Consider the following 25,212-nt stretch of genomic DNA (forward strand, 5'->3'; position numbering starts at 1 on the left):
GTTCGATCCCAGGACCCCGGGATCATGACCTGAGCTGAAGGCAGATGCATAATCAACGGAGCCACCCAGGTGCCCAAGAGCAAATTTTATTTTGAAAATGGTGCTGTTTTGGGCGCCTGGATGGCTCTGTTCGTTAAGCATCTGCCTTTGGTCCAGGTCATGATCCCGGGGTCCAGGGATCGAATCCTGTGCTGGGCTCCCTGCTCAATGGGGAGCTTGCTTCTCTCTCTCCCTCTGCCCCTCCCCCTACTTGTGTTCCCTGTCTCGCTGTCAAATAAATAAATAAAATCTTAAAAAAAAAAGAACAAAAGAAAAGGGTGATGTTTACAACTGGATATCCATGAACATAAGAATGAAGTTGGACCCCTTCCTCACACTATACATAAAAATTAACTCAAAATGGTTCACAGATCCAAATGTAAACCTTTTTGACCTGGGTCAGATGAAGCTTTTTATAATATCAAAAGTAGAAGTAAGGAAAGAAAAATGAGATAAATTGGACTTCATCAACATAAAACTTTTATGTTTGAAAGGATACCATCAAGAAAGTAAAAGAACCACCTATATAGTGTGAGAAAATAAAATTCATATATCTGATAAAGAACGTATCTAGAATATATAAGAATTTACAAGTCGGGGGGCACCTGGGTGGCTTAGTCGGTTGAGCGTCTGACTCTTGACCTCAGCTCACTCAGGTCTTGACTCAGGGTTGTGAGGTCAAGCCCCACGTCGCTCCATGCCCAGCATGGAGCCTACTTAAAAAAAAAAACCAAAAAACCCAAAAAACAGAATGTACAACTTGGGGTACCTGGCTGGCTCAGTCAGTAGAGCATGTGACTCGTGATCATGGGGTTGTGAGTTTGAGCCCCACATTGGGATAGAACTCACTAAAAAAAAAATAAAATAAAAATAAAAATTTTACAATTTAACAAAAAGATAATCCAATTTAAAAATGAGCAAAGGACTTGAATAGACATGTCTCCAAAGAAGATACACAAATGGCCCATACGCAAAAAACATCTTTAGTGGTTGAGGAAATGCAAATTGAACTCATATTGACATACTGAGATGCCAATTTACATGGACCAGCATAGCCATACGAAAAAAAAATAACAATTGTTGTTCCAAGGGTATGGAGAAATGAGAACTTTCACAATTACTGGTGGGTATGTAGAATGGTGTGGTGCTTTGGAAAACAGTTAAATACAGAGTTACTCTATGACCTAGCAATTTTACTCCAATGTATATTCCCAAGGGAATTGAAAACCTATGTCCACATAAAAACATGCACAAGAATGTTCATAACAGCATTATTCATTATAGTCAAAAATGGAAGAAACCTTGGGGCGCCTGGGTGGCTCAATCGTTAAGCGTCTGCCTTCGGCTCAGGTCATGATCCCAGGGGGCTGGGATCAAGCCCCACATTAGTCTCCCTGCTCCACCAGGAGCCTGCTTCTCCCTCTCCCGCTCCCCCTGCTTGTGTTCCCTCTCTTGCTGTCTCTCGCCCTGTGTCAAATAAATAAATAAAGTCTTTAAGAAAAATAAAAGGAAGCTAAAAAAAAAAAGGAAGAACCCAAATGTTCATTAAGTGATCAATGGATAAATAAATGCAGTATAATCATAATTAAATATTATTTACTCATAGAAAGGGATGAAGTACGTGTTACAACATGGATGAACCTTCAAGCATCACGCTAAGTAAAAGAGGCCAGTCACAAAAGGTCATATATTTTATGATTCCCTTCATGAAATGTCCAGAATAGGCAAATCCACAGGGACAGAAAGTAGAGTGGCGGTTGCCAACAGCTGGGAGAGGTTAAGGAGGAATGCAGAGAGACTGCTAATGATTATGGGGCTTCTTCTGGGGTGATAAAATGTTCTAAAATTGATTAACGGTTGCAGATCCCTGTGAGTATATTAAAAACCCTTGAATTGTAACGCTTTAGGTGAAATCTATGCCCCATGCTCATAGTCATTGCTTAATTTGCGGTGAATACTAACTAGTCTCATTTTCTTCAATTTCCCCAGGTATAATCATAAACGTCACAACACTATAGTTGCCTTTTTAAAAAGATTTTATGTATTTATTTATTTGAGAGAGAGAGCTTTGGCGGGGGGCGGGGCGAGGAGCAGAGGGAGAGGGACAAGCGGACTGAGCTGAGCGCAGAGCCCGACTCGGCCTTGATCCCATGATCCCGAGATCATGACCTGAGCCAAAATCAAGAGTCAGACACTTAACCCCTTGAGCCACCCACGTGCCCCTATAGCTGCTTTTTAAAATACAGATCTGTTGGGGCACCTGGGTGGCTCAGTTTTTAAGTGTCTGCCTTCGGCTCAGCTCATGCTCCCAGGGTTCTGGGATCGAGCCCCACATCGGGCTCTGCTCTGCGGGAAGCCTGCTTCTCCCTCTCCTACTCCCCCTGCTTGTGTTCCCTCTCTCGCTCTCTCTCGCTCTCCCTGTGTCAAATTAAAAAAAAAAAAAAACTTAATGCCTTTTTTACAAAGATGCTGCTGAAAGTGAATAAGGAAGCCCCTGACCCTCCCAAAGCTGAAGCCAAAAGCAAAGGTTTTAAAGGCCAAAAAAGCAGTGCTAAAAGGTGCCACACACCACGACTCCAAAGGCAGCCCAAACATCCTCAGAAGAGCATCCCCAGGAGAAACAAGCTTGACCAATATGCCATCATCAACTCCCCCCGACCACTGACTCAGCCATGAAGAAAGAAGACCACAATATTCTTGCATTCACTGTGGAGTGGATGTCAAAGCCACCAAGCAGCAGACCAAATGGGCTGTGAGGAAGCTCTGTGACACGGACACAGCCAAAGCCAACCAATACCCTGATCAGGCCTAATGGAGAGAAGGTATATGTTCAACTGCCTCTTGACTGTGATGCTTTGGATGTTGCCAAAGAAACTGGGATCATCTAAACTGAGTCCAGCTGGCTAATTCTAAATATAGTTTTTTAACCATAAAAAATTCTTTTTTTTTCTTAAGATTTTCATTTATTTATTTGGCAGAGAGAGACAAAGCGAGAGAGGGAACACACGCAGGGGGAGTGGAAGAGGGAGAAGCAGGCTTCCTGCAGAGCAGGGAGCCCGACGCGGGGCTCGATCCCATGACCCTGGGATCGTGACCTGAGCAGAAGGCCGACGCTCAACGACTGAGCCATCCAGGCGCCCCTACCATAAAAAATTCTTAAAACACATATATTCCTTTATAGAAAGGAAAGAATTCTTCTCTCTCTATAGGAAGGAAGGAAGTCCCTCTCAAGATGAGCACCCCATATCTGGGCTCCCTTTAAAGTAAAATTCCTCCCATTCCTTAAGTCATCTCTATTAAACCTACTCCAGTAGGCTTTTGTCCCTCCTGCTCTATCTGAACAACTTCTGTCAAGGTCATCAACAAACTCAATCTTATCAAATCCAATGGCCAATTCTCTCTTTCTTTCCCAACCACTCAAAAACCTCTGACAAAACTAATCACTCAAATAAGTTTCTTCCCTTGACTTTTGATACATCTGTCTGTCCTGGTTTCTAGTTCCTGCCTTTTCTCACCATTTCTAAATGCTGGACTGTCTCCAGTGTCCAGTCCTTAAAACCCTTTTCTACATACACTCATGCCCTGGCTTGTCACCTCCAGACCCGTGGCTTTAAATACCATTTATATCAAATTTCAATCTCCAGTTGGGACCCGGTCTCTAAGCTACAGAATTGGATGTCTCGCCAAGGAGGGCTAATGGGAATCTGAAACCCGGGAGTGCTCCACGCTCTTGCTCACTTCTCCACTGACTTGTGCTTCCTCCAGTTTTCCTACCTCAATCACTTAAGCTAAAAACAAAGGAACTAGGATTGAGTTCTGTATTACATTCTCACCCTCTGCCCAATTCATCAGCAAGTCCTGCCTGCCGAACTCACTGCTTTTACTACCGGTTACTACCATCTGTACTCAAGCCAACATGATCTCTACCAATAGGCCAGTAACAGATCTGTCTGCTTCTATACAGTTTATTGTCCAACCAACAGGTTTTAGTGACCTCTTAAAAACATAAATCTGACTTATTTCTCCCCTGGTCAAAACCCTTCCAGTGGCCTTTTATCATATTAAAAAAAAAAAAAACAACTCAAACATCTCACCATGGTCCAGTAGGCCCTAGGTGATCCGGCCCTGGGCTGCCGCCCCAATCTTATTTCAAACTCTTCTCCTTGATGCACTACCCTCTTTCCTTGCAGTTCTTATAATGGTCTTTGGGCCAAATGCGGCCTACGAACTGTTTCTTGTGTTTTCTTTTTGTAGTTTGTTTTCTTAACTTTTTAAGGTAATTATAGATTCACATTTATTTGTAAGAAATAATACACAGATCCCATATATTCCTTACCCAGTTTCCCCTAATGGCAACATCTTGCATAACATAGTGCAATATCACGACCAGGGAAATGATATTGATAAATCTACTCACCCTACAGCCAGTTATCACTCTCCCGATCCCAACCAGTAGCAACCATTAGTCTGTCCTCCACCTCCATATTTTTATCATTTATTTTTTTTAAAGATTTTATTTATTTATTCATGAGAGACATAGAGAGAGAGAGAGACAGAGGCAGAGGGAGAAGCAGGCTCCCCAAGGAGAAGGGAGCCCGATGCGGGACTCGATCCCAGGACCCTGGGATCATGACCTGAGCCGAAGGCAGACGCTTAACCATCTGAGCCACCCAGCCGCCCTATATTTTTATCATTTAAAAAAATGTTCTATAAATGGAACCTATTTTAGTTTGGGCTGCTATAACAGAGTACCATAGACCGGGTGCCTTAAACAACAATTTATTTCTCAGTTCTGAAGGCTGGAAGTCTAAGATTAGGGTGCTAGCATGGTTGGGTTCTGGTGAAGGTCTTCTTCCTCGTTTACAGATAGTCGCCTTCTCGTTGTAGCCTCACACGGCAGAGAGAAATCACACAAAGTAGCTCTCTGGCCTCTTCTTACAAAGGCACAAATCACGTTCATGAGGGCTCCACCCTTATAACCTAAAAGCCTCTCATAGGCCCCACCTCCAAGTGCCATCACACTGGGGATTAGATTTCAACATAATGAATCTGGGGGGGGGATACATTCAGTCCACAACAAGATCATATCATATATAACCTTTTAAAATTGCCTCTTTTCACTCAGTATAATTCCGTTCAGATCCATCCAAGTTGTTGTATGTAGCAATAGTCTATTCCTTTTTTTTTTTTTTAAGTAATCTCTATGCACCCAACATGGGGCTCGAACTCACAATCCCGAGATCAAGACTTTCATGCTCTATCAACGGAGCCAGCCAGGTACCCCTTTTGCTCATTCTTTAAAAAAAGGTTGAGGCTTTTTAAATAACAGTTTTATTGACATAAAACTCACATATTATACAATTCACCATCAAAGTGTACAATTCAGTGGTTTCTAGTATATTCAGAGTTGTTTTTGCCTTCATAGGTTTGTGTATTCTAGACGTTTCATATAAATGGAATTATACAATATGTGGACTTTTTCACTGGCTTCATAAACTCAGTACAATGTTTTCAAGGTTCATCCATATCATAGCATGTATCAGCACTCTGTTTCCTTTTATTATTAAATAATATTCCATTGTACGGCTATACCACATTTTATTTATCCAATCATCAATTGATGGACATTTGGGTTGTTTCCACTATCGTGAATAATGCTACTATGAACACTCAAGTTTAAGTTTTTGTGTAAACATACATTTTCAGTTCTCTTGGGTATATAGCTAGGAGCGGCATTGCTGGGTCATATGGTGATTCTATGTTTAATGTTTTGAGGAACTGCTAGCCTATTTTCCAAAACAGCTATACCATTTTATATTCCTACCAGCAATGTATAAAGGGTTTCAATTTCTTCATCCTTGCCAACACTTTTCAGTGTCTGTATTTTCAATTATAGACAACTGGTGAGCGTGAAATAATATCTCACTGTGGATGTGATTTGCGTTTCCCTAAGGGCTGGTGATATTGAGCATCTTTTCTTTTTTTTTTAATTATTTTTTTAATTTATTTATTAGAGAGAGAGAGAGAATGAGAGATAGAAAGCACGAGAGGGAAGAGGGTCAGAGGGAGAAGCAGGCTCCCTGCTGAGCAGGGAGCCCAATGTGGGACTCGATCCCAGGACTCTAGGATCATGACCTGAGCCGAAGGCAGTTGCTTAACCAACTGAGCCACCCAGGTGCCCTTGAGCATCTTTTCATGTGCTTATTAGTTCTTTATCTTCTGAGAAATGTCCACACAGATCATTGGCCATTTTTTTAATTGCATTATTTGTCTTTTTATTATTGAATTGTAATTAGTTTTTGTATATTCTAGATACAAGTCCCTTTACCGTACACATGATTTGCAAATATTATCTCCCATTCTGAGGGTTGTCTTTTCACTTTCTTGATGGTGTCCTTTGAAGCACAAGTGTTTAACCTTGATTATATCCAATATATCTATTTTTTCATTTGTTATTCATCATTTTGCTACCTTATCTAAGAAACCGTAGCCTAATGAAAGATCACAAAGGTTTACATATATGTTTTCTTCTAAAAATTTTATGGTTTTAGGGGTGCCTGGGTGGCTCAGTCCATGGAGCGGCCAACTCTTGATTTCAGCTCAGGTCCAGGTGTCACTCTTGATCTCAGGGTCCGGGGATCTGCGCTCAGTGGGGAATCTGCTTAAGGACTCCCCCACTCCCTCTCCCTCTGCTCCTTGCTCACCTCTCTCTCAAATAAATAAATAAATCTTTAAAAAAAAGTTTTATGGTTTCAGATCTTACATTTAGGTGTGTGATCCATTTTGAGTTAATTTTTGTAAATGGTGTGAGGTAAGGGTCTAACTTCACTCTTTGGCCCATGGCTATCCAGTTGTCCCTGCACCATTTGTTGAAAAGGCTATTATTTCCTCACTGAATGCTCCTGGCATCCTTGTTGAAAGTTGAACAGAGGCATATGGGAGTTTCTTTCAGGACTCTCAATTCTATTTTATTCAGTTATGTCTAATGTTATGCTAATACCACCCTGTTTTGACTATAGTTACTGTTGAGTTTTGAGAGGGCTTTTTGTCAATACGTGGTTTGCAAATATTTTCTCTGTAGCCTGTCTCTTTACCATCTTCACTGGGTGTTTTGCAGAACAGAAGCTTTTAATTTTGGTCAGGCCGAAATTATCTTTTTTTTTTTATGCTTTATGCTTTTGATGTCAAGCCTCTTCCTGTGTTTATAAATAGTTTCATTATAACACACCCATGCTCATTTGTTTACATAATGTCTGTGGCTGCTTTAACATATGACAGCAGAGTTGAATAGTTGTTAACAGAGACATAGGGCCTACAAAGCCTAAAATACTACCTGGCTCCTTAAAGAAAACTTTGTGGACTCCTTGCTCTAATCTGCTAAGCCTTTCTACCCTAGCACCTTTACATCTACTCTTCCCTCTATCGGAAACACTTTCTTCAGATCTTCTCATGGCTGGCTCTTTATTGTCACTCAGGTTCCTGCTCAAATTCATGTTGCACAGGCCTTCTTTGACCACATTATTTATGCAACCCTACCTTCCCATCCCAACATGTATGCCTTTACCTTGCTTTATTTTTCTTAATAGAATGTATCACTTCCTTTGCCAGAATATAAGCTACTTGAGGTGAGTCCTTGGAACCAACAGTACCTACCATAGGTACTATTTGAAATATTTGAATGAATAACCGAATCACAGAGAACTACCCATTTTTGAGAAAAACAATCCTGTTACTCCATAAATTATTTCATTAGGGGAGCAATACTTGAATAAAAGAACTATGTATCTGATTCCCATCATAATTTGTATAAGTGATGTTTGTGTGTCATTTTACCTCTGGTATTCCCTAACATAAAAAGCTAAGGAGTTACAGAGGGCTAGAGGGCAAGGATCTTTGGATGTCTTTAGATTTAGTTTTCTTTTTCTTTTTAAGATTTTATTTATTTGTCAGAGAGAGAGAGAGAGAGAGAGAGAGCATGAGCAGGGGGGAGCGGCAGACAGAGGGAGAAGCAGGCTCCCCGCTGAGCAGGGAGCCCGATGCTGGTCTCGATCTCAAGACCCTGGGATCATGACCTGAGCCTAAGGCAGAAGCTCACCAGACTGAGCCACCCAGGTGCCCCTAGATTTAATTTTCTAACTCTATATTCCTTCCTGATCTCCTCTTGAACCTAAACTACAATCTAACAGGTGAATACTAATGTAGGTTATCTTTTTCACACTGTGATTGCTTTCTCCCCATTGTTTTTGAGTTCTGAACCTCTTAATCTGTCTACTACAAGGACCATGCAAAACAAAAGAAAAGAAAGAGGGCTTTGGTATAAAGACATTGATCACAGGCCAGCTCCAGCATGCTCTAGCTGTGTGACCTTGAAAATTTATCTCAAGATCTTAAACCTTGAATTCAGTCCGCCTCACAAATCAATGTATGTAAATAACTGGAAGTTCCCAATTATTTAATATTTTCTATATGCCTAGCTTCTGGCACAAAGCTCCTAAAACCCTTGTGATTTTCTAAGGGATAAGAACATTAGGAGCATCTCTTGTTCTATTATTTGTCTTTGACCCCGTTCCTGACACAGAGATCCTAAGACCCTTATAAATTCCTAAGTGATGAGAGCGCTAGGAGCATCTTTTGTTCTAATCAGGTGACTCATTACATTAATGAGAGGACTCCTGGATGGGGGCTGGTCACCAGAAAGACCAAGCCATGGTTAGAAGCTTGACGTTTCAGCCCCACGTCCTCACCGTCCAGAGCAGGGAGAGGGGCAAGAAATTGATCATACCTACGTGAGGAAGCTCCATAAAATCCCAACAGTAGGGCTTTCAGAGAGCTTTCAGGCTGGTGAACACATGCATCCTGGGAGGGTGACTCACCCCAAGTCCAGGAGGATAGAAGCTCCTGCACTTGGGAAGCCCCCAGACTTACCCTACGTATCTCTTCATCTGACTGTTCATCTGCACCCTTTATCATAGTCTTTAATAAGCTGGTAAATATAACTAAGTGTTCCTGAGTTCTGTGAGCCACTCCAGCAAAGTAGTCAAACCCAAAGGAGGGGTTGTTGGAATCCCCGATCTAGGGCCAGCTGGTCAGAAGTATGGGTATAACCGGGGCTTGCAACTGGTATCTGAAGTGTGTGAGTGTGTTGGCGGGAGGGTCAGTCTAGTAGGACTGAGCCCCTAACCTGTGGAATCTGATACTATCTCCAGGTAGATAGTGTCCTAATTGAATAAAATTATAGGACAACTAAGTGGTGTTACAGAAGATTGCTTGGTGTGAGGAAAAACCTTGACACATTTGGTGACTAGAACTGAAGTGTTTTGTGTGAGTAGGAAACAAGACCCAAAGGAAAGAATCACAGTAGGGAAGAACTGGATTTTTCCCTACATAGCCAAATACTCGGCCAAGTGCTTAGAATATATGATCTAATTTAATTGTTACAATAATAGGCAAAGAGACACGTCATGCAAAAAGCTAATTATACTGTGGCTAATAGATATGAAATAGGACAAACTTTCATAGCCATTTGTATCTGGCTATGTCAAAATGACCTTGTCAAAAGTAACGACAGCAACAACCATCTTAAACCTTTACTTATCCTTAATTACTACCAAGATTCAGGAGACTTTGTATTATTGGGATGTTTCATAGATATGGGCTTCTTTTAAAATAAAAAGAACAATGATATAGTGGTATCTTAACAACGATAAGGTCGGCATAATTAGAAGCTCACAACTAACAGAGGTAGGCAATTCTGTGATTTTTGAAATGGAAAACAAAGTACAGGGTCTAATCTAATTATTAAATAAATATACAGCAGGGGGGAGTAGATAGGGGTCTGGGATGGCAGGGGCACGGTGGCTTTGTGTTTCATATCTTGCTCTTATACTGCTTCCTCTAACATCTTTCCAAAATAGTCTTAACAATTGTCATGTAAATGTATCATCTTTTAAAATGTACTGACTTTTAAATTTTTCCAAAATGTTCATCTTTTGGAAAATATGCTAAGGAAGAGCAATTGCTCCCCCAGCTTTTCTTCCCTTAGTATGACCATTAAACAGTTCAGGAAAAAAATCGGGCAGTCTGAGACGCCAGCCATTCAAGATACCAATGATTTCCCAGAAACAACTTTATTTAAAGTTTTTCTGGATGTGATCACATGTGGTAAACCACTGACTTCAGGCAATATGTGATTTTAGCCACCCAATGATGTCTACCCTACCCCATCTCATTCCAAAGGGTTAATGCCTTTTGGGAGATTCTTATCACAATGCTTCTAAGGTAATAGGGACTCAGTTACACTCTAGAGTCTGCTCTATAAGAAGACTTCTTCCTATTGTGAATTCATCTATTACTCTGTATTACTCTTCACACCTACACAGCCATGCTTCTTTTCGAGGATGTTCCCCCAAGACCAGTTATGTATAATTTTACCAAGACCTGTTTGCAATTACAATGCTGAACACGGCTATTTTATCATTCTTATTACTCTTGATAATATGAAAGCACAAAACACCCTAAGGGGCAAATACTAGTTAATTGTGAAAAGACAACGTGAGAATGTACCAAGTCCACTGGCTGCAACAGTCTCTCCCACCACCACTTATGTATGGCATACATGATCAAGATAACAAAAGTTTAGGAAGATGACAGGTATCATGATTATTAACACAACCATGACAAAACAGTTTGATACCAATCTGACATAAATTCTTAATACTCACAACCTGTTTGTTGCGCTCCATCTCTCTGCTATACTAAGAATTGACTCTCCCTCCAACTCCTCTTCAAGGTACTGCTTCCTGTAAATTGTAATTGGCTAGTTATTTATTCGCTCTATCTACTTAAACTCTTCAAGAGCTTAAGTATGACTTAGCCCACCAGTGGGCACACTAATAAATACTTGTGGAAGAATGTGAAACCTTCACAGAATTCTAATGATGTCTTAGATTAACTCAATTCTGGGGTCGTCAACAAAGCTCTTTCCACTTGTTCAGTAGCCAGTGGGAAGAATTTTATCAAGTTAAGGGTTCTGGGGAGAGAAAAGGGACAGAGCTGGATATGGTGAAAATGGAACCCCTATATTTGGAGTCATTGCTCTTCATCAACTAGTGGTTTCCCCATTAGCAAAATAAGCAGGGGTTAGGTAATCTTGCTGTTACCAAATTCTGGGACTTAATGTGGCTTATTTTGCCATATAAAATTTAAAATATTGGAAATAAGCCACCTTTGGCCTAAAGTGCTTCAGTGAGCTGTAGTGGAGTCCGAAATCATGATTCTGCTTAACCAGTTATCAAGTCCTGAATCTGTTCCCTCCTCTCCTGAAGTGGATGCACGGTTGTGGGGATCAGCTGAGATGTTGTATGCTGAAGCACCAGTGTTATTTCCTGAGTTTATCAGGAGGAGGCAGAGAATTAGAACAGGCCATTCCTCTGACTATTGCACAGACTCTGTTACTCTTCCTTTCCATTTCTCTCTTCAAACTTCTCACCCCAGTCTCATCTCCCTCCTTTCCTGTCTGCAACTCCTTGTCTTCTAGTCATCCTCATTTAGGAGATGGGGGGAGGGGACAAATCGAGAAACAAACAAAAACAGTCCATAACTCTTTAAACTCGAGTAAATACTTTTGTTAAAAAGGGAGATGCTACTTGGTTATTTATGAAATTAATTCAGATAAGTTCTTCTTCCATTTGAAAACAAGTGGAAATTCTCAATTTAGTCTATGTATTGAACTGGGACAAAATTAATAGTATTTTGCCAAGGACACCGGGCCTTACTCCCCTTCTCTGACACTTCAGGAATAAAGCATTAAATGAATGGATGATCCATAACTTTCTAAGAAAATTCCAGTTTTCATCTTGCAAAAACCTACAAAACTAATCTCATCTGCTTAACAGTTAACCCCTGCTAGACATCCTTCAAGTTCCCTCCGCCTGGACCATTCTTCATGGCTTCCTCACTTCTGTCAGGTCTCTGGTCAAAAGACACTTCCTGGGAAAGGACTTCTCAGACCCACCCCATCCCTCTCGCCCACCCCCACCCCCGATTTAATATACCATTCCTTCTCCCTCGCCCACCTTAATACACCAGTCGCCTCCCCATCTCTTACTGTGTATTCTCTTCATAAGATTTATCACCGTTTGGCATTTTATTATCTATCCGTGTGTTTTCCTTGCTGTCTCTTCGCTAGAGTATAAGCTCCGGGAGGGCAGGGCCATTGTCTGGTACGCAGTGGGATCCCCAGCATTTAGAGCAGGGACTGAGACACAATGGGTACTCGGGAAATAACCAATATTGTCTCCAGTACTCAGAGGCGACGTGCCGGTTTCTCCAGAGCCGCAGGACCCGCTCTCCCTCAGCCCAGCCCAACTCTGGGTCTCCACCCACCTGGACCCGATCCCAGCTCGCGGGCTGGTCCTCCCACCTGCCGGCCACTGGGACAGCTCAGCGTGTCCACCACCCGGACCCGGCAACTGCAGTTGGGCCCTGCGGCTCCGCTCAACCGTCCGTCTCCGGGGCCCCCCACGCTTCTCCGCTGTCCCAGGTCGCCGCGCCCGGGAGTGGCAATAACGGCGCCACTGCCTTCCGCGGGGCTCGCTCCGCAGCCGTTAGGGCCCCGCGCTGCGGCCAAATGCCAAGGATTCTTTTGGAACGGATCCGCTGATGTGGTCGTAAAACGTGACTCGTTTATCCGGCTCCCTCCGGAAGGGAGACGCGCGCTCCCCCCCGCGGGCTGCGCGGGGGTCCGGCTCGCGAGTCCCGAAGACCGCGACCCCAGCCCCACTTCTCACCCACACACCAGACTGACCCCCGCGGGCGGCCGCCGCACGACCCCTCCGGCGTCTTCGGACGCAGGCGGCTGGGAACCCTTTACGGGGAAACAGCGCTGGGCCCCACAATCCTCCAAGTCGCCGTTAGGAGGGTGTTAACATTTCTGCTTTAAGAGATACCCGTCCCCCTCACCGCCCTCTCGCCCCGGAGAAGGTGCCCCCAGAAAGCCCCGCGGGGCGGGCCGGAGTGGGTGCCGGGAAGGCGGACGGGGGTGCGGGGGAGGCAATTCGTGGTAGTTCTTTAGGCCCCTGTGGCTGTTTTCTGATGAAAAACCCAACTGTCTTTCTTTCCACCTCCCAGAAAGGACTCTTTCGAATTTCTATTAAAAGTCGTCCCCTGCCGCCCTGTTGGTGCTCTCCAGGGGAGGGGAGGGCCCAAGAGAACACAAAAGTGTTTTGGAGAGATTGCTCTTCTCCGAACCTAACTTGGAATTATTTGGAGCCTCACCATGATGGCTTGGCCTTTAGTAAAGAGGCGAGGCCATAGTGACGGTTTTTTGTTGTTGTTTTTTGTTTTTGTGTTTGTTTTTTAAAGATCTACACTGAACTTCTCAAAAGAGAACCTCCCAGTGAAAGATAAACACATGAAAAGGTATGCAATTGAATTGGTCATCAGGGAACTCCAAATTAAAACTACATGAGATTGCACAGCAGGCCCACCAGAATGGTTAAAAGGAAGGAGGAGGAAAAGGAGAGAAAGAGGAATGCCAAACGTGGGAGGGCATACGAGGCACCCAGAACTCTCATACACTGTTAATTAGGGGTATACCTTGATAAATTGGTGCCATCACTTGGGAAAACTAGCAATATCTATTAAAACAGAACATAGGCCTACCCTGTGACCCAACAATTTCATTCCAAGCTATTTCAACAGAAATGCATATACATGTTCGCCAAAACATAGGTACTAGCATGTTCATCTCAGCAGTATTCCTAATAGCTCCAAAACTGGAAATACATAATCCAATGTTCATTGAAAGAAGAATGGATGAATACACGGTGGTATATTCACTCAACGAAATAGGATACAGCAATGAGAGCAGATGTATTAAGGTGATATGCAACGATAGGGATGAATCACAAAGTTTAGTGAAAGAAACCAGGGTGCAAAAGAGAATGTATTGAAAGATTCTATTTATATAAAGGTCAAAAACAGCAAAACTAATCTATGGTGTCATAAATCCAGATTGTGCTTACCCGTTGGGGGATTGTGACTGGAAGGGACAGCAGGGCTTCTGGGGTGTGTTCTGTCACTTGGTCTGGGTGCTGTTAACTTTATAAAAACAACCATCCGATAAAACATTTTTCCTGATGTGTTTTACCTTAAAAAGTTTTCAGTTAAGAACAAAAAAGACTGACATATTAATTTGTCCAACTTCTCTGCTCAGTTCTACCTGCATCCCTTTGACAATCATTATAAGGCTCTAGTAGGCACTGTGAGGTCCTGGAAAGATATATCTGCCTTCCAGGATTTTATAAGCACATAAAAGTCATTGCTGGGGAATAGTCTTTGATACTATGCTAATTGTTAGGGAAATCCAAAATAATTACTCTGGAAAAAGTTGGGGAAAAGAATATGCATCTAGGCAGAGTTTCTGAGTTAGAAGGGATCTTAAGATCCTTATAATTTCTTGTCAACAGGTGCTAGCGTGATCAACTATCTCAGTTATCCCAGGACTAAGGGGTTTCCCTGGGACAGTCCTGGGCAACCTGGGATGGGTAGTCACTCTAACAGGGGCTGAGCCTGATTCATCTTTGTTTTTTTGTTTTATTTCGTTTCTTCTTCTTCTTCTTCTTCTTTTTTTTTTTTTTAAAGATTTTATCCATTTCTTAGAGAGCACAAGCACGGTAAGTGGCAGGCAGAGGGAGCGGGAGAAGCCGACTCCCTGATGAGCAGGGAGCCCGATGTAGGGCTCCATCTCAGGATCCCGGGATCGTGACCTGAGCTGAAGGCAGACATTCAACGGACTGACCACCCAGGTGCCCCTATTTTGTTTTGTTTCTTGAGAAGGGAGGAGGAGCAGGAGGAGAGGGAGAGAGAGAATCTTCAAGAAAACTCCCCACTGAGCTTGGAGCCCCACCAGCGTTCGATTTCACGACCCTGAGATCATGACCTGATCCAAAGTCAAGAGTTGAACGCTTAACTGACTCTACCACCCAGGCACCCCCTGATTCATCTTTGAACCTGAAGTTTCTAACACAGAGTCTGGCACATAGAAGATGCTCAATAAGCTCGATGAATATTTGTTGAAATAAAATGGGGGGCAAATGGTAACAAATAAAGGCACCCTATCAGGTGATACCAGTTATTTTGTGAATGGCAGGAAATTGCAGGTCAGGTAGGGATTAGGACTGAGGAGGGCCTTGAATGCCACACTGAATAGTTTGGATTATATTTTATTGACAATTGGTAGCCATGGAATGCTTTTGAACAAAAAGAGTGACATGAAAAAAAATTCTGTGCTTTATTCAATGTGGGCCACTGAAGGGGATGAGTTGACATAAGTAGACTCTACAAGCCAAAGTCCAGGTCGAGGGTTATTAGGAGTCCAGAAAAAAAGTTGAAGAATAGACTTTTAGAACTGTAAGAGAACTAAGAGTTCTATTAGTCTAATGCCGTTTTAAATAAGTTTTTTTTTCTAGTCTATGTTCCTTTTACAAACTGTTTCTTCCACACCTTCCCTTCTCCTTTCTTAAATGTTTTGTTTGTAATATTAATTTTAGTTAGCAGTAGATGAAGGCCCAGTGGTAAAGCGACCTGTTCAAGGCTATTTGGCAAGTCTGAAACAGACTAGACAAGAAGCTGAGTTTCTTCCCCGCTATGGCTGTGACCTTATGCTACTTTGTGGTTTCAGAGCGATGCCACACTGGAACAGTGTTTCCTTGGGAAAGGAAAAACAAGGTCGTATTTTTTTTTTTTTTGAAGTGAAATGTATCCAGTTCTTAAATTCTGAGAGTATAACCTTCCCATCGTTTTGGTATTAAAAATGTTCATTCTCAGGGCACTTGGGCGGCTCAGTCAGTTAAGCGTCTGCCTTCGGCTTTGGTCATGATCCCAGGGTCCTGGGATCAAGTCCTACGTCGGCTCTCCGCTCAGCTGGGAGCCTGCTTCTCTCTGCGTGCCGCTCCCCCTCCTCGAGCTCTCTCTGTCAAAAAAAATAAAATCTTTAAAAAAAATTCCTTTAAAAAATGTTAATTCTCCAATGAAATGATGTTCATGGTAGATGGTAGCTGGTAATGTCTTTATGTGACTATATAAAAAATTCTTTGCTCCCCATTATATCTCTATTGGTTTATAAAATAAAAAAGTGTGAAACAGACTTTTGCTTCATTCTTGTGCTGCTTCTGGCTCAGAATCCTTTCATTCTACTTATTACCAAGGACATTTTATTTTATTTTTTAAAGATTTTTTTAATTTATTTGACAGAGAGAGACACAGCAAGAGAGGGAACACAAGCAGCAGGGAGTGGGAGAGGGAGAAGCAGACTTCGGGAGGAGCAGGGAGCCTGATGCGGGGCTCTATCCCAGGACCCTGGGATCATGACCTGAGCTGAAGGCAGACGCTTAAGGACTGAGCCACCCAGGTGCCCCTATTTTTTTGGAAAGATTTTTAATTTATTTGAGACAGAGAGAGTGCACACACATGAGTGGGGAGAAGGGCAGAGAGACAAGCAGACTCCTTGATGAGTGAGGAGCCCAATGCAGGACTTGCTCCCAGGACCCCAAGATCATGACATGAGCGGAAGTCAGATGCTTAACCAACTGAGCCACCCAGGTGCCCCTTTTTATTATTTTTAATGATTTTATTTTTGGAGCTCCTGGGTAGCTCAGTTGGTTAAGCGTCTGCCCTCCACTCAGGTTTTGATCCTAGGGTCCTGGGAGCGAGCCCCAGGTCACGCTCCCTGCCCAGCGGGGGGTGTGCTTCTCCCCCTCCCTCTGCTGTTCCCCCCACTCATGCTCTCTCTCTCTCTCAAATAAATAAAATCTTAAAAAAAAATAAAAATGAAGATTTTATTTTTAAGTAATCTCTACACCCAGTGTGGGGCTTGAACTCACAACTCTGTGATCCAGAGTCACTGCTCCACTGACTGATCCCTGGGGGGATGGGGGGTGGGGGTGAGGGGTGGGTAGAGCATGACGTGGGGGAAGGGCAGAAGGAGAGGAAGCAGCAGGCTCTCCTCTGATCAGGGAGCCTGACACAGGGCTCGATCCCAAGACCCAGGGCCATGAACTGAGCCAAAGGCAGCCACCTAACCCACTGAGCCACCCAGGTGCCCCTCCCTCCTTTTTATATACTTTCCTCTCCTTAGAGAGGCTGGAAAACCAAAACCTCAATTTCCTAAATTTTCTTGAAGCTTGGATTGTAGTTGTGAGTTTTGATTCATCAATAATGTGCACATCCAAGAGACCCGAGAAGTGGAAGTGAGGCAGGGGCCCTCTCCTGGCTGCTTTGGTAGCTGCTGCTGGCCGGCATGGTCATGGGACGTCGTGGTTTTGGGCAGCATTGTTCCAGCAACCATTTACAAGCTTCGTGGCCACTGAAGGCTGCTGAGGCAGTGTTTGCAACAGTAGCTTCCTGATACCCGGATCTTGAGGAAGGCACTGTGTTCTTGAACTCGCCAGTTTCAGCATCAGTCTTGTTTCCTCCCCTTTCTGTAGCTTCCCCTGGTGGGTGAGTTTAGTAGTCTTTTTTTTTTTTTTCTTTTTTTTGTGGTGTATTTTGATCTTTTTTTTTTAAGATTTTTTAATTTATTTGACGGAGAGAGACACAGTGAGAGAGGGAACACAAGCAGGGGGAGTAGGAGAGGGAGAAGCAGGCTTCCCGCGGAGCAGGGAGCCCGATGCGGGGCTCGATCCCAGAACCCCGGGATCATGACCTGAGCCAAAGGCAGACGTTTAACCGACTGAGCCACCCAGGCACCCGGCAATGTATACCTTATTATGCAGAATTATTTGTAGCTTAGAAATAACTTTCCTATGATACTTTTATTATTGCAAATAGAGCTGCCCCCTGCTCCTCCCCTTATTTCAAACTATTCTCATAATTAAACTGAAGAGCCAGTATGATATACTCTCTCATAAACTATCTGGCCTAGAAGATTCTAGAAAATTATAAGGAATATATCTATATTCTAGAAAATATAAAATCATTCTGGATAAATAAAAGGTACTTGAATCTTGACCAACAGCCCGTGCAGTGTCCTGCAGTGGGAATAGTTACAACACTTTTGGGAAGTTTTTGCACTGTTTCCTCAATTTCAGAGCAGTTTTTAGACCATGTTCAAGCATTGGTGAAATCTTGCTGGAAAGCAAGTGATTCCGTAATTTCTGGTATAGCTGATTATCTCTCAGTACTCTCAAATAGTTAAGTTCTTCCTACCCTTGACTCTCAGATTGTAGGTGAAACAACTGATTTTCCATTCATTGGATGTAGAGGTCATCTTTTTTACTAATTCCTTCTAACTTTTCAATTTTTTCTAGGAATGTAGGTTAAGGGGAAATCTTGCAAATTTTAAAGGCCTCAGGGTGGTAAGGGGAAAATGGTAGGTTTGGGAAGCAGATCTACCTCTCATTTTATGGCTGGATTAACCCAGGTGGTAAGTACGTGTGAAACATTTTCCAGGATTATGAAATTGACATAGATACTTTATTTTTTAAATATTTATTTATAGATACTGTATTTTTTTTTAAGATTTTATTTATTTGCGAGAGAGCACAAGGGGGGTAGGGGTGGGGCACAGGCAGAGGGAGAAGCAGGAGATTGGCCCAGGAGGTGGTAGTACCTTGTAGTGGTTAGATCAAGGTTTGGCTCTTCCACCGGCTGTGACCTTTTAGCAACACAGTTTCTACATCTGTACAACAGTGATCATAATGTGATCCATCACAAGCTTTTTATCTTGAGTGGTCATCTGATTCCTTTTTCTGCAGATTAGAACTCAACATCATAAGCCCATCGGATTTTCTTAAATAAAAAGGCTATGAAAATCACAAAAGCCAGAGCAGAAATAAATAAGATAGAGAGTAGAAAAACAACAATGATTAACAAAACTAAGAGCTACTTAGAAAAAAAAAGATAAATACAATTGACAGAACCTTAGCTAGACTAAGAAAAAAGGGAAGGACGCCTCGCTGACTCCGTCTGTAGAGCGTGTGACTCTTGACCTCTGCTCTCGGGGTTGTGGGTTCAAGCCCCATACTGGGTGTAGAGGTTACTTAAAAATACAATCTTTAAAAAAGTTCCTATTTTTTTGGTGAATGGATAAAAAGCAGCCTGCAGTCACACGGGTTAGCAAACAGTAGGCTTCCTTGCTTCCTTCCTCTCTGGGCCCCACTTTTTTTTTTTTTTAAGATTTTTTTTTAAGTAATCTCTACACCCAATGTGAGGGCTTGAACTTACAACCCCAAGATCAAGAGTCGCATGCTGTTCTGACAGAGCCGGCCAGGCACCCCTGGGCCCTGTTTTCTGATAGACTTCTAGTTCACGAGTACAGAGGAAGTACACAGTGAGAAGTCACATCGGGTCAGATTTCTCCGTAGTTTTAATCTGTCCTGGAAAATCTCTAACGGGCCTGGGTGGAGGCAGCTTTGCTTTCTCTTCTGGCAGCTCTTCCGGCCTCAGTTGCCCCGTCTGCTGCTGGGGATGGGGGTTGCCTCCACGACAGCTCGCTCTGGAGGCAGAAAGAAACTCAGCAACTACTCTAAAGTACCTGCCCCATTTGGCTGCTGTTTAATGGAAGCCCCTTGAATTGTATAACTGTTATTTGTGGTCAATAGTTTGCTGTTTGTTTGCTGTTGTTTTGATATTTCTCAGGCTATTTCTAGTACTGAAATCTGGATGGTTATGGGTTCAGAGCAGTCATGCCGTAGTATAAGGTATGGTACATGGACACGGTCATGGGCACGGTCATGTCCATGTGTCTGTGTGTGGGGGGGGGATGACTTAACAATTAAGTGGCAGTTATATGGGCTGTTTTACTGCACTGAGATATGTTTATATTTTGTCCAAACGGTCCTTCCCAAACTGAAATACATATTTATCAGAAGCGGTAGCACTAATATCAATCAATAAGCCATAGCCTTAAAATTAAAACAAAACAAAACAGTATTTTCTCCTAACTTTGAAAGTATTACATTTTCATCACGGAGAATTTAAATAATACATAAAATAAAAAGAAAAAAGAAAAATCACCTGCAATTGAATTAGTCAGTATGAACCAGCCTGAACATTTTTGTTGTGTTTCTCCCCAGGCTTTTTTTTTTTTTTTTTACAAGATAACAAATCTACACCTTTATTTACTTTTCATTAAATTTAAATCCTTGAGGGGTAGAGCATCACACGGATTCTGCGGCCAATGGCTTTAGCAGGCAGGTTGCTTTGGAATTCGGCACGAACCATGCCACTGTTTCCATGAGCTCAAGTTACTTTTCCCCAGATTACACTGGTTCTGTTTGGTTTGCCACCAGGAGTCACTGTGTTGTTCTTTGCTTTGTACACATAAGCACATCTCTTGCCTAGATAGAATTCTGTTTCATCTCGAGCATAAACACCTTCAAGAAAAGCTGTGTGCTCCCTCTGGTTCCGGAGACCCCGCTTATAGCCAGCAAAAAAGGCTTTGGACCACAGCCTTCCAGACATTATTTGGCATTATAGGAGTCCTGTTCCCAGCAGGCCTCCACAGACTCCTAGGGGGCCCTCCCCAGTCTTATTATCTGTAAATATACAATGTAATGTTTATAGCATCTCATACTTCTTAGCTTTCAAGGGAGGCATGCAGTCAGAAATGAGCTTGGCCCCAGGCAAGAGGCCTAGAGTCCAGGCTGGACAATCCACGCGTACCCGAGACAGAAACAGGAAGTTAGAAGCTTCTGCAGCAGGTGGGTCCCAAGGTGGAAAAAGAACATTATATTTGTTTCTGCAGATTTGAAAAGAACCGTGTATTTGGCATTCAGATGATAGGCCGGTGCCTTTTACCTAACAACAGAGGATTTTTCTCAAGGAACAAGTTGACAACATTCTTCCCCATCCACTCCCCCCTCCTTTTTTTTTTTTTTTTTTTATTAATCTCAGATATTAGATTATCCTCTATGGCAAAGTTTACATCTACATTAAAAAACAATATTATAGCTCTTTCCCTCACGGTGCTCAGAAAAGCCACCCTTTCCAACTCCTTGATTTTATTCTCCTAGCCTCCAGAACTATGATTCGTATATGTTGTCTACACTCAAGTTGTGATACATTGTTACAGCAACCCTACCTGATTCATACACAAACCAAGTTTAACTTTACTGAAAAGAGGTGAAAAATATGTCTCAGGTCTTAACCTATTCTTGTTTTTAATCATACTTTGAAAATAAATAATACTATAGTCCCTCTTTAAAATATTTTGAAAGTCTGATATAAAGATACTGTGAGTGCCTCTCTACGAATGGATCTCTAGGAATTTATACTTCATATTTTAAAACTGCCAGCATCTAAAACACGAGGACATTTTTTCAAGTCCAGATAAAATATATTATCACTGTTATTTGAATTTTTTTAAAAAACAACAATACTTTTACCGGAATTGGAGCTGCTGACAGAATGCTTGAAAAAAATTTCCATCAGAAGCATCGGGTGGTGCTGAAGTGTTTTACTCTGATTGTCTCATGGCATAAAGCACCAAGTTTTCCTAAAACTTGTTTTGTAGAGAATACCTAAACAGCAGGTCTTTATGATTCTTACAGACATTATTACCCTGGTGCAAGAGAATACTGTAGTAAAAACCTGCTGCTTTCAGTTGGTTAAAATTTAAATGAGCTCAATTCTCTGCTGTCTGTGTAATCCCTATTATGTTTTAGCTGCTATTACTCCGAAAGTTATAATTTTTTGCGTTTTGTCCCCTGAAGCAAACTATAGGTAGTCCCTTGTGGTGAGCGGGAGGGGCCGCTCTCCTTCAGGCATTAGCCTGTGTGCTAGGACTTCCAATCTAACCCAAGGGTCTACCCTTCATAATACTCTGGATAAGCATGTGATGTGAAGCAAGCCAGAGTGGTGATTGTCAAAGTGTGCTCCCCGATGAACAGCTTGGCATCACCAGGGAGCTTGTCAAACATGCACATTTTTGAGCTCTGGGGTTGAATCCCAGGAGCCTCTGTTTTAGCAAGACCTCCTGGGGATTATTACGCAGGCAAAAGTTTGAGAACCACTGGCTGGGTGGAGGTGGAAGGTGCGGTGGAGGGGGAGGGCGGCTAGGGAATGTTGCCAAAGGGGTTTTGCTAATCTCATTTCATATGCCTGTTCTTCTCCAGTAGAAAAGCTACAAGGAGCGTTTGTAAGAAGGAAAATACACTAGAACCTCTGTACAAAACCTCTGCACCACACCACCGTCTAACCATGTTAAGCAGATACGTCCTTGGATAAATGTGCCCTACACAGATTTCAGAAGATTTGCTGATCTGCACTTTGGCTGCAAAGGTTCTGACATGTCTCTTTTTATCACTTACCTGCACTGTTGTTCTTTTTCACACTGGAAACTCAAGCCTCCTGTTCATGTTTTAAGTACAGACGGTTATTATTTCAAGCAGCTAGGTAGATCAGAACAGAAATACCTCACGTCATTATTCTCAGATCCCCTAGGGATGATCCCTTTAGCTTTCCTGGATGGCATCCGGACTTTGGCGATTTGGAGCCAGACAGCCCTTCTTTCTCTCCAGGCCCCACCGCTTATTAAACTGTGATTTAAGACCAGCTACTGACCTGCTCTAAGCGGCAACTTCCTCATTCATAAAATGAGGATTAGAGTAGGTTCTATCTCATACGGTTGTTTTAAGTGTTAAGTAAAATTATTTAATATTCTTAATAGCATATTATTAAATAGAAAGCATTCACTAAACAGTTCCTATTGTTGTTATTTATGAATCTTCGTATCACCCATGGAACCCTGCCCCCCTTTCTTTTTTTTTTTAAGATTTTATTTATTTATTTGAGAGAGAGATTGAGAGAGAGAGAGAGCACATGAGAGGGGATAGGGTCAGAGGGAGAAGCGGACTCCCTGCCGAGCAGGGAGCCCGATGCGGGACTCGATGCGGGACTCAATGCGGGACTCGATCCCGGGACTCCAAGATCATGACCTGAGCCGAAGGCAGTCGCTTAACCAACTGAGCCACCCAGGCGCCCCCCTGCCCCCCTTTCTATAGGCAGATATCCTCTCTCCTAACTCACTGACAAAAACTAAGGCCATTAAATGTGACTTTCTTCAGTCTCCTCCCTGCTCTTCCAACCCTCCGCCGCCAGCATCTCACAAAGTTACCTGGTATCTGTCACTGTCACTTCTGGGCTCTAAGAATAAACGCTGAGGGACTCCTTTCCTTCCTTCTGTTCCAGGCCAACCACTCAACTGAACACTTAACTCTTTCCCTTTTGCCGGGTCAGAAACATTTTCTGCCTTTTCCTCTGTCCTTTAAACTTGGTCTAACAATAGCTTCACGCATCTCTCTCCTTTTTCCATTCAAACTTCTGAGAAGGGTTATCCATATTTCCCTGTCCATTTTCCCCCAATGCCACAGAAAATGTTTACATTAAGACTGTCAGAGGGGCACCTGGCTGCCTCAGTAAGAAGAGCATACGACTCTTGATCTTGGGATTGTGAGTTCGAGCCCCACGTTGGGTGTAGAGGTTACTTAAATAAATTAAAAAAAAAAAAAAAGATTGTCAGTGATTATCATCATACAGCTGATTGATTTTTCCCCTTTAATTTTGTTGTTCCCAAAATATTCATCTTCTGAACAATCAGGGTTTCATACGGGGTTGGAGGGACAAATTTTGGCCTTGAAAATATAATTTGAAGAAAACAACTGCCTAGACAAGAAAAAACAAAAAAAGGAAGTCGTTGGCTAGTTGAGGCAGAGACAGTGGTGATTCATCCCTTTTTTCTACCCTGAGGTAACTTCTGAAAAACCATTTGCCATGTTAAGCAATCTCTGGATGCGTCTCATTCCAAATTAATCATTTCAGCACCATGCTGATGGCTCCCAAGTCCACTGTCTAACTCTGACCTTTCTGGGGTCTTTAAAGTCATATCTTCAACTGCGGGGGAGGGTACATGTGTTCGTTTGAATCTGCAAACTGGTAACGTCTGAAACTAACTCACACACCCACCTATTTCTATCCAAAATGTTCTGTTTCTGCTGTTGTTATCATCACTCATCAAGCTAGAAACCAAAGAATTCCATCCTTAACTCCACTGAGGTAGGAAAATAGGAGGATAATCCTTAACTCCACTGAGGTAGGATAATTCTGCAAAAAATTAACAGATGGGTCCCTTCTGTGGATTCCTTCAGCACCAATTCATTTGCTTCTTTCTACTCATGCATGGCAAAAATGAGACGACAAAAGTGTCCAGGTTCTTGGGTTCAAGTCTACAATGTACCGTCTGGTTTAAGATACAAAAGATTTTCGAGAAAAAAAATTAAACGGAACTAGATTTGCTCCCCTCTCCTTCTTTACTACTTGTAGATCAAAGACCCTTTCACATATCAGAAGGAGTTTGCGATCTGAATTTATAGAGTATAGGGGAGGAAAAAGTTTTCCTTAACTCGTTTACGATCCCTGGCTGGGTCTGAAAATTAAAGTAACAAGACAGATTAACGGGAAAAAAAAAGGATACAGATTTATTTAATATAAGTTTGACATGACCCTGGAGACTTCGTAGGAAAAGAAGAACCAAAGAAATGGTTAAACCTTAGTATTTTTATGCTAGGTGTGATGAAGAGCAGAGGGTTGAGAAAAATACTTTGAGAAGAAATACAATATGTCACAGAGTATGAGATAATTATAGTAAACTAGGAGAAACCCAGCCAGGCCTGTTTGTTAGGATTCTTCTTGGCGTCTCTTTGTCTTCAGAGATAAGGATGTTTTCTTTTCCTCTGGGTATAGGGAGGGCACTTTTCCCATGACGGTTTTATGGCCTATTTCTGGGAACAAGGGGAGTGGGGGGGTCAGAGTGACATTCCTGCTCCTGCAGGTTTCTCAAACACCTTCAGCTTAGAATAGTCAATATACCAAAGTGCCATATTGTGGAGTACCATCTCCTGAACCACATCGAGAGGATAGTGTAAGTGAAGGAGACCCTGCATCTAGACTCTGCTTTAAACAAAGTCCAAGACTTGGTAATAGGAGAGAATACCCTTTTTTACGAGATCTGAGAGTAGAGACAACGCCATGTCCCACTTTCTAAGTACGTTCTCCGATATGGCAAACCATTAAGTAGAACTGGGTTTATTCAGTGTCTGTACCTGAGACGCCTAAGATAGTCCCCAACGTTTCCCTAGAAGATAAAAACAGATATTTTAAATTGAACGCATGATA

The 25,212-nt window shown here is 42.5% G+C and overlaps 1 protein-coding gene across 6 annotated transcripts in view; it reads right to left on the bottom strand.

Annotated features, from left to right (window-relative positions):
* Nucleotides 1-12,877, bottom strand: part of LOC113922269 (solute carrier family 2, facilitated glucose transporter member 3-like) — a 47,728-nt gene extending 34,851 nt beyond the window's left edge. Inside the window, exons 1-2 of one of the 6 annotated variants that reach the window (XM_035721801.1) lie at nucleotides 12,461-12,877; nucleotides 10,764-10,838 (exon numbers count right to left, since the gene is read on the bottom strand). In XM_035721801.1, coding sequence (XP_035577694.1) covers nucleotides 10,764-10,781 — 18 coding nt within the window. In that variant the 5' untranslated portion in view covers nucleotides 10,782-10,838; nucleotides 12,461-12,877. Of the gene's footprint in view, nucleotides 1-10,760; nucleotides 10,846-12,145; nucleotides 12,349-12,423 lie in introns of those variants that run through there. The other 5 variants (XM_035721800.1, XM_035721798.1, XM_035721799.1 and 2 more) reach the window with 5 other exon arrangements.
* Nucleotides 12,878-25,212: the final 12,335 nt, after the last annotated feature.

Source organism: Zalophus californianus, chromosome 9, assembly GCF_009762305.2.
Source record: "Zalophus californianus isolate mZalCal1 chromosome 9, mZalCal1.pri.v2, whole genome shotgun sequence".
Taxonomy (NCBI): domain Eukaryota; kingdom Metazoa; phylum Chordata; class Mammalia; order Carnivora; family Otariidae; genus Zalophus; species Zalophus californianus.